This window comes from Pseudopipra pipra, chromosome 1, assembly GCF_036250125.1.
Source record: "Pseudopipra pipra isolate bDixPip1 chromosome 1, bDixPip1.hap1, whole genome shotgun sequence".
NCBI classification, from domain to species: domain Eukaryota; kingdom Metazoa; phylum Chordata; class Aves; order Passeriformes; family Pipridae; genus Pseudopipra; species Pseudopipra pipra.
In genome coordinates this window covers 109058569-109067956 of record NC_087549.1, presented here as the reverse complement: position 1 = coordinate 109067956, position 9388 = coordinate 109058569, and the positions used below count along the sequence as shown (strand labels likewise).

General features: G+C 39.5%; 1 protein-coding gene and 1 long non-coding RNA gene across 8 annotated transcripts in view; one reads left to right on the top strand and one right to left on the bottom strand.

Annotated features, from left to right (window-relative positions):
- Positions 1–2225: 2225 nt before the first annotated feature.
- LOC135421892 (uncharacterized) overlaps positions 2226–9388 on the top strand; it is a 25710-nt gene continuing 18547 nt past the window's right edge. Inside the window, exon 1 of one of the 2 annotated variants that reach the window (XR_010434244.1) lies at positions 2226–2376. This is a non-coding gene — a long non-coding RNA (uncharacterized LOC135421892). The remainder of the gene's footprint in view (positions 2377–9388) is intronic. The other variant, XR_010434243.1, reaches the window with a different exon arrangement.
- Positions 5416–9388, bottom strand: part of NT5C3A (5'-nucleotidase, cytosolic IIIA) — a 26728-nt gene continuing 22755 nt past the window's right edge. For all 6 annotated transcript variants that reach the window (XM_064670547.1, XM_064670549.1, XM_064670575.1 and 3 more), the window contains 3 exons: positions 7950–8112; positions 7273–7473; positions 5416–6551 (listed from right to left, as the gene is read on the bottom strand). In XM_064670547.1, coding sequence (XP_064526617.1) covers positions 6450–6551; positions 7273–7473; positions 7950–8112 — 466 coding nt within the window. In that variant the 3' untranslated portion in view covers positions 5416–6449. The remainder of the gene's footprint in view (positions 6552–7272; positions 7474–7949; positions 8113–9388) is intronic.

Below are 9388 nucleotides of genomic sequence, written 5' to 3'. Positions count from 1 at the left end.
TACGTAGAAAACAGCATTTCATTCCCCAGTCTAGCAAAAGCAAACTCACTGAGCTGTGTATGTGAGGTTTGATGTTTTCACTTCATCTGTAGCTCAAAACCCACATGTATTGTGTGTAAAATGCTGGAAGTCTGGTCTGATTTGGGCTCTTTATAGCAGATGTAAAAATGGTGGATATCGGTGATTGGTACTTGGAATCAGAAGGTTTATGTCCTGAATGGCTCCTCAGAAGCTTCACTGTCTTGTGAAAGCAGCTTCCTCAGGAGACTGTTGCACACATTTTTCCATTTTGTTTTATTGGGAAGCAAGTTGCTCACTTTTTGCTGTGATTCAGGTGCATTGCTTCTCCATCCTGACAGAGCTGAGAGGAGTGGGAAGCAAGTTGTGATTTGAGTGCTGCCAGAAGCAGTTCCCAGTGTGGAAACAGCTCCTTATCCTTACTCTGTTCTCATACATACCCAGAAGACAGACTTGGTTTTTTGGGGGTATCTCCCCTCTTTTTGGGAGTTTGGACCTTCTTGATCTTTACGGTCCCTTCCAACCCAGACCATTCTGATTCTATGATATACTGAATTGTTTTGTCTGAAAAAATCTTAGCGAATGGACCCAATCTTTCTACACAGAGGAACATTCCAGGTGGTGGGCTGAAGAGTTCCCAGTAAACCAGGATAACAGAGTTGTCCTCCAGGGCAGATGCAAGGCAAAGAGCAGCACCAAAGTGCAGGCAGTTGGTAATCCCAAAGATTGCTGTGCTGGATTTATTTGGAAGTGATGGGATAGCAGGGATGACTTTACCAGTGCCTCCAGCTAGGGTAAGTACATCTGAAATTCTTATTCCATTGCTTCTTAGGCCTTAGCAAACATGGCTTGTGATCCATCTAAAGATGTTTTTCTGTCTAGAGGAAGTATTTGTTGCCCACTCACCTCATCCCCTCCAAGTCTGGAGGTTGCCATTTTGGAAATAAGAATGCAGCTTTGGGGAAAATCGGAGAATATAAGGAAAAAATTGCTGCAAAATAATTGTATTTATACTGGGCATTGCCCAGACAAAGGCAACAGAAACCAGGTCTGCTGGTTTCTGCATTAGGCTGCATTAGGCTAAACTGCATAAAATCCAGAATTTCTTACTACTAACATAGACTCAATCTTTTCCTTTCTGTTGGTAGCTATTTGCTTCTCCCTCTAGGGAAAGCTCAGGGCCACCTTCCTGAGAAAAGGTTTGTGCTTGTGTTGAATCTTCTACCCATTACTTCTCAGGGTGTGTGGCAGCCCCCTAAAAGTGAGGGCAGTCTGCCTGCCCGTTCACCAAACCAGAGCCTGGAGGCAAGGGAAGCTGGCTGGGAAGTGAAATTGTGCTGGTGTGGACTGGGAGAGCTCAGCACAGCCCTTGCATGTGCAGCTCCAGGAACAGATAAATCCCTCTGAGTCACCAACCTGTTAGAGAGGGTGGCCTGTGAGGAATATGGATATATGGTAAATATTTTCTACCTCAAAATGTAACATATTTTTTTTCAGGTGAAAGTAGCAATTTATAATTTATCTATATTTATCTATCTATCTATTTAGAATTTATCTGTTTGTTTAGAATTTATCTACTTATGTAGCATTTAGAATTTATTTAATATTTAGAATTTATCTATTAGTATCTATTATCTACTAGTATTTAGAACTTATCTATTTCGAACTTATCTATGGAATGTATCTTTTTAGAATTTATTTATTTAATTAGTATCTAGATACTTTTTCACATACTTAACTAACTTTAGAAAAATAGATCATAACTCTTAAGCGTCATTAATAGCCAGATGTAACTAGCTGGTTAAGCTAATGAGGGGCTCTCTAGAACTCAGAACGCTGCTACTCCTCTAAAGAAACAGGCAGGTGCTAATCTCAGAGCTGGGCAGCTGACTGCTGTTAGAAAAGGAAGTTGCTGGCAGCCAGGGTTGGCAATTGCCAACTGAATTGTCTGAGGCTCAGTGCAAAGGAAAAGGAACCTGTGTGTGTACCGTGAAAAATCCAGGTATTTATAATTATTTTTTTTCTGTCCTAATTTGATAACAATATTTTCTACTCTAAAATCCCACCTATTCCAAGTATATGAGAAATTTTGCTTAAATCAGAGTTTGCAGTTGTTGAACTTGAATGTTATTTTTTTTCTGTGTGAAAAATATTCAGATTTTCCTTTAAGCTTAAAGGCATATTTAGCTAGTACTGAGTGCAAGTTTTTGGCTCAGTTCAGGACTATTAGTGTGTGTTTGACAGTAAGAGGACATTTGAGCTGGCAGCAACACCCACTCAAGAGGAGGAATCATTTTCAGCTAAATAAAGGTCCCAAATACTTGACCTTGGACATGTGCTACAGACAGAACAGATATTGTGAGTAGGGGAAGAAAGAAAAGTAACAAATTCACTTAACTTTGCTTATTCCTTGCTTTAAACTTATGATATACTCTTTTGGCTGTGGGAAAATGGTCTGGGAAATGTATGATACCTTTCTTTCCAAACTAAATCATAAATGAAATACACTTTTAGGGTGGCAAAATGTTTCTGGTTAGAAATTTGATTTAGAAAGACATACTGTGAATAGTATCTCTTTCCTAATACTGAATGGAGAATCTCAATAGTACTTACAAGAATTAGACTTGCTGGAGTAGGACGGTTTAACCTGTAACTGTAGAGTTAATTTTGCTTGCAGTTAATTTTGTTCATGGCTTTGGAGAGGTGACTGATAACATAGATTCTTCTATTAGCCAGTAGTCCACTGACAAAAAGGTGGGATTTTGATAAAGTGAGGATATCTAAAAATGCCTCTTGTGTTTTCCCTTAACTACCACATAAGCATGAGTTGTGGCTGGCAATGAGATGTAAGGATATTGATAATCTGTACAGCACCATGCAGGTTTTTAAAATCTGACCTCCTGTTTCAGGTTGATTGTATAAGTAACTGTTTCTTCTAGAAAGCTGTATTATGGCATTTCAAAAAGTAAATTATTTGGCATGGAAATACCCTTTGTACAGCAAATGGGTTCTGTGGGGTAACTGCAACATGGCTTAGTTGCTCTTATGTCCTAGCAAAGGTTTACTGCTCTGGCAGTTACTTAACATAGGAACTGAGACTGACAGGAGTTACTGATAGAAGGAGAAAAGCATGCTGGAGATCTTAACTTACCTGCCTCCTCTTGTAAGGACAAGAATCCTTTTCTTTAAGTGGTTGTCATTGTGGACTGAACATTTGGTGACTGACTATTCATTGTCCACCTGCTTGGAGGTGAGATTGGAAAATCTTCCTTACATAATGCTTGAAAGATGGTGGTTTGATCTGAAATCCTCTACCAAGGCAAAGAGTTTTAGGTGTCCCTGTAGTTGAGAAACCAAGTGCTCCCTTCTGCTGTGTGTGGGCTCTCTAGGCAGGCTGAACACTAATTTCAGTAACTCAGATTAAGATGTAGTTGGACACCTGGTTTGGTAATTGCTTTTAAAGATGCTGCCTAATCCTTTTTTCTATGTTGCTCTGCATGTGCTTTTCTGTGTGGTTTCATTTGATTTACTTGTGTGGGTTTTGTTCATTTGTTTGTTTGTTTTGGTTAGGGGTTTGTGGTTTTTTTTTTTTTTTTTTTCAATTGTGGGTTAAAGAATAAGATCTTCATAACAGTAAAGGCGTGATGGCTCACTCACCTGTTGGGTAAGGCTGAGGAAAAATTCTGGAGGGAGAATCAATGAGTTTATGTGTATTCTCAGGCAAGGTTGATTGAAAACATGGGACAGTCTTCCCTTCTCAGAAACACTATACAGAGAGACCAGAATTGCCCCCCTTCTTTTCACTGATGCTGGGGTGGTCAGGAAAATCCATTCCACTTGTAGCTCAGAATGATCTTGTGCTAGAGAGTGTGTTGCTGACACATCTCTTGCTGTGGAGCTGTGACTATCAGCTACACTTCACATATTCTAAATTTTAACTGTTATCTGTATTCCAAAGATAAGCTGCTTGTAAATGGAAAACTTTATCCCAGTGTAAACTTTGGGAGTATTGCCTGGTAATTAGCCCCTTGCAACTAGAGGCTGGTTGAGTAAGCAGTGCATCCAAACACCTTGGTGTTTTTCAGAAGGCCTTTGCCTTTTGGACTTTTATTTGGCATCTGTGACAAAAGCATGATTGCATGTTTAAAAAAGCACTAAAACCAAGAACCACCAACCCTACTTCCCTGCTTCCAAAACCTTATCATTACCTCAGCTAACGTAAATTCTGTAGGTGCCTAAAACTCCAAATGTAGAATGTTAAAGAAATTGCTGAGCTCCCCTGAAAATGCTGCAGCATTCCCTAAGAACCTTGCTGTGCCCAGGTGGTGCAGACCTGGTTGCTCAGCAGGCAGCTCACACCGATGCCCTGCAGGGAGTCACAGGTAACATTGCCCTGCTTGTCTTGCTGGCGGTGCTGAATCCATAGTGCTGGCAGAAGATGACTGTACTGGAGCCTGCTCCCTTCCTTACAGTTTTGCCATGACCATCCCGTCCTCCTCCCTGCCCGAGGCAAATGGGGGAGACAGGGAGAAAGGCCAGAGACCAGGCCAAACTTCACACCCAGTCCCAGTGACCGCTGACTCAGCGGCTGTCACTGCTGCCTTCAAGCTTTCCCTGTTTTTGGCTTTGGCTGACAGGCTCTTGGCAAGCCAGGGCTGAGGCAGCTGCTGCTCCCGTCTCCTCCTGTCACTGGTACTGCCAGGATCCTTTCAGCTCTTCCAATCTGCTGCTGCCTGAGTAATGGCTCTGGAATGGAAGACAGCCAAGGTGCTCTCCTCGCCTTGGTTGTCTTACTGGTTTTCTGCTCCAAGGGACAACTTCAAGGCTGCTGCTTCTGGGGCGCCAGCTGCCCCTCTGCCAGGAGCAAGGAATTACAAACATGACTAGATCCTGACGAGGAGGACATTTCCCTCAAACACTCTTTGCCTGTTCAGATGCAGGCTGGAATTTCTAAAAGGTCCCTGTGCTCAGGAGTTCCCTGCTGGCATAGCATGTGCCATGTGTTCGTGTGCTCACAACTACCTCAGATTGCATATCAAGCCTCTACCCTGCATTCAAAATACAGGGGGGATTTAACTTTAGTTTACTGCAGAGGATGCAGAATGGGGTTTGGAAACTATGCCCCTCCTCTTCCTTTCTTGGAAAAGTTCCAGCAGGGATGGTAAGCAGTGTAAATCTGCTGATTTGGAAAAAAAATGAGTGGTGCTACTAAGTCAGAATTTAAATAACAGATCACAGGTTGGAGGGAAAGAGGCCATTTCTTGAGATGTGTGTTACTTCTGGTGGGGAGAATGTGGATCTAGGCTCTCCCATGTTTTCATTACAACTCCTCAGGGAATGGAAGATGGCACAGCTGTGAATGAAAAAAGGGGAACAATGACTATATTGCACATTAGGGAAGTTGTATGATTGCCTCTATTTTATTAATGAATAGATTCAGTACAGCTGAGACCTCATAGGACCAGGGTCACAACATCATCTTTTACTTATCTTGCAACATATCCAAGTAAGCTTCCAAAGCTGTGGTGGTATTAAGCTGTACCTTTCTGTACACAATGCTGAGAGGTGCTGCTCAGTACAGGGGAAATACTTTCTGAAGAAGAGTGTGGTGAAACACTGTCAGAGGTTGCCCAGAGAGGTAGTAGATGCCCCATCCTTGGAAACATTCTAGGTCAGGCTGGATGGGGCTCTGAGCAACCTGATCAACTTGAAGATGTCCCTGCTCAGTGCAGGGAGGCTGTGTACTATTAGCTTGTGAAACGATCTGTTGTTACAAAGATGAGAAATTTTATCTCAGATATACTAACTTAAAACATTCTTCCCATTTCACAGACAATAAGAAACAGTAAGGATAGAGAATTTTTTCTAATGATACAAAAATCTGTGAAGAAGAAACACTTTGCCCGAATTAGGTGAATAAAGCATTTTTACTGGAGAAGAATATATGTATGAAAAACTTCTGTGAAAGTATGTAGCATATGAATAAGATCCTTCAAAGTACAGCTGAGACTGAAATGTCTTCTTTGAAAAGAAAAGGCAACACAAACGCGCACACTGCTTGTTCACAGAGTGTTTACACCTTCAATTTTACAAAATAGCCACATTTTCTAAAATGCTGCTCTGAAATGCCTGATTAAAAAAGACAGTGAACCATACTAACCCATCTGCAGCAGTATATCACATCTCTAAATCCAATTTAAATCTAGTTATAACAGGAGTGTGAGACAATAAAGAACAGTGTAAGAGCAGTAAAAGGAGCTTGTAGTTGACAATTGATACCATATATACTCCAGAATACCAAAATGAAGATAAAAGTTTTAAATTAAATTAAACAGTTCTGTAAATGAGTAATAAACACATCTAAAATAGCACACATGTGCTCTTCTGTCCAGTTGCCTCCTGAAAGGAATGGAGTGACTTGAGACTGCAATTTACAGGATTTTCTGTAGGATGGAGTTGGCAACTTCCAGGGATTCATCTTTCACCAAAACGATATCATAAGAGTCCATATATTTTTCCAGAAGCTCATCTACCTAATTGCAGATGGGATAAAGAGAAAGAATTGATTATTGAAAGACTTTTTGTCATTAAAATATTGCCCAATCCTTCCACCAATTGCAAGGGAATGAGCCATGCAAATAATGTATTGCTCCTACAAGTGAATTCCACAGGAGGACAGAGTAGGAGTGGCCTGACATAGCTTTGCATGCCTTCCAGGATATAATACCTCAGATTTATTCCAGGATCTCACACATAAAGATACTGAAAGATAAACTACTTCTTCAGCTTCCCAAAAGACAGGGAGATATAGAAAAGTGGATTTCTTTCTCTCCTGAATGCAAATGGATGTGCATTATAACTTAGCAATTGATCAGTTGTGTGTCACTCAAAAAAAAAGAGGAGAGCCTAAATTTGTTATTTGGAAGATCATAATTTTGCTCAAGTATCAACCCAGTATTGAAAGGAGGGGGAGAAGCCACAGGAATTTAAGAGAATTAATTTTTATAGCCTCTGAATTTTACTTCTCTAGGAAATACTTTTTGGTAGCAGTTCAGTACAAAACCCAAAGCAATATACACTTGCGTTTTTGTAGCTTATGTCTTATAAAAAAAAGAAATCCGTGAAAAATATTTGAAGTCTCAAAACAAATATGGGCCAAACGCTTGGTTTGATATCTCAGGCATATTATAATGAACCCATTTCTAACTCCCAGTGTTTCATTTAAAGCTTACAAGGTTATGTAGGGATGCTTACTTTATCATTGAGATAGCCAATTTTAAGAATGTTCTCAACATTTGCTACTCCATCTGCCATACTCAAGTCCCCTTGAGAATCACCCAGCAGTATGATATTACTGTTGTCTTTTAGTTGTTTGAAGTACTCTGTGTTCTTCAAGGCACCATCGTGTTTGTTGTAAACGTGAATCAATTCTCCTTTAAATCCTTTTAATACTCCCTATTAAAAAAAAGAAATCTGAAGTTATTTCTGGTATCATTCAGGCAAGATAGAATCCTAGAAGGAAATAGGTGATATTACTGTTGAGCTAACATTGAACTATGTAGTCTCTGATGATGAACAAGATAAATTACTGTTAAATAACAAAATGACTGTAACACCATTGTTAGGACTAGACAAACAGCAATTCTCCCTGCTTGGAGGAAGAGGAGGAGCAGCAGAGCTGGGCCAAACGTGAGGCTGCCATTAAAGGAAATAAATGGTATTTTAATCACACCATGCTAACAGTGTTTGAACTGGGATCACCTGCTTCATCTTGGCCTGAGAGAGTGTTGAACATACAATTCTAAGTTTCTGTATCACAGGGTAGGTGGTTACATCTGCTGCATTTAAATGTTCATCTTGTAATATACATAAATAGCTACTCAATACCACAAACAGTCATGTTTGATAAGAATGTGTTATCTCATACGTACATTTTCATCGAAATCCATGAAATTGGAAACCACTTTGACATTAGAATGGTAGACCCCAGCCTGGTGGATTACTTCCTCAAGAATATCCCCAATCCCAGCAGAAAATATGAACACAGGAATATTATGTTCACTGAGCTTATCAAAGAAGTTCTCATATCCTTCTCTGCAACACAGAATGTAAATGCAAATCAAATCTCAAATAAAGAAAGCCAAGAACAGTCTGAGTTTTCAGGAGACAGTCACATCATCTTTGGAAAAGATTTAATTTTCCCTGAGCATTTGACTTCATTTTTTTAGGTTTTAGCATTTGACTTCACCTTTTTAGGTTAGCAAGAACCATCAACTTAACATAAGGCATATAGTTTTAGTAAGAAACTACTCCATTGAGCTGTTTGGTCTTGTTCTGTATAATTTTTCCCCCAAAACCACCTTATCATGTTTTAAAGACTTAAAAACACTTCCTCTCCCTAAATACTCCAGAACAAGCAAGCAACTAGTAGAACTCCCTCTAGCTACTATTGGGCTGTACCTCCTTTCTATCTTCCTTGCTTAAACATGTGACTTTCTATAGAGTTATTACTATGAAACAAATTTTGTTTTGTTTTTTAAACCCTGAAAACATTTATTGTTCTTCTTTCCTGAAAGTTTTTTAGTGTTCAGTACCCAATCAAGACTATATATAGTATTCCAGGAAGAAGATGATATTATCTCCATACGCTTTCTCCACACAGACTAGACTGGTAGAATTTTACATTTTAAATAAAATATTGTGAAAGTTTTTGAGGGAATTTTAGCTTGTGAATGAAGATTCAACACACATTGACTTAGGCTTTCAAAAAGGCAGAGACAGGGTGCTTGTCTGTTTACAAAAGATAAGAATTTAGTCAGTATTATAAACATAGTTCCACAATTTAAGTTCTAACATCCTGTTACAGTAGTCCAAAATTTACAGGCAGTTTTAGAAAGCTTTCAAAGAGATGGTAGCAACAGCACATTTCAAAGAAGGATTTTGCTGGCTTTTAAACTTGCCTTCAGCCATAGAGGAAGAGCAATATTTAATACAACATATGAAACATGCTTTGCAAGTCGCTGCACTTTTATCTCAGATAAAACTATTGAACTGAATGTTTTTCAAAGGAACTAAGTTAAACTCTACATTGCCCTTAAAAAAAACGCCACTAGTGCAATTTAAAGAGGATGAAAGTCTGAAGAAACGAAGCTTGTAGTGATGGGACTAAAAAAAGTTTCAGATCTCTGGTGATCACTGTAGCTACAACATATAATGGGGTACAAAAATAAATAATAAAATAGGAGCACAGAGAGCTCACTGTGTTCCAGGATTAAGGTGTCACATTCTCAGGAATGTGTGTGTGGTTTTTTGTTTCCTTCCCTTTTCTTCTCCTCCCCTGACCACCCAGTAAGAATCTACAGAAAATGTT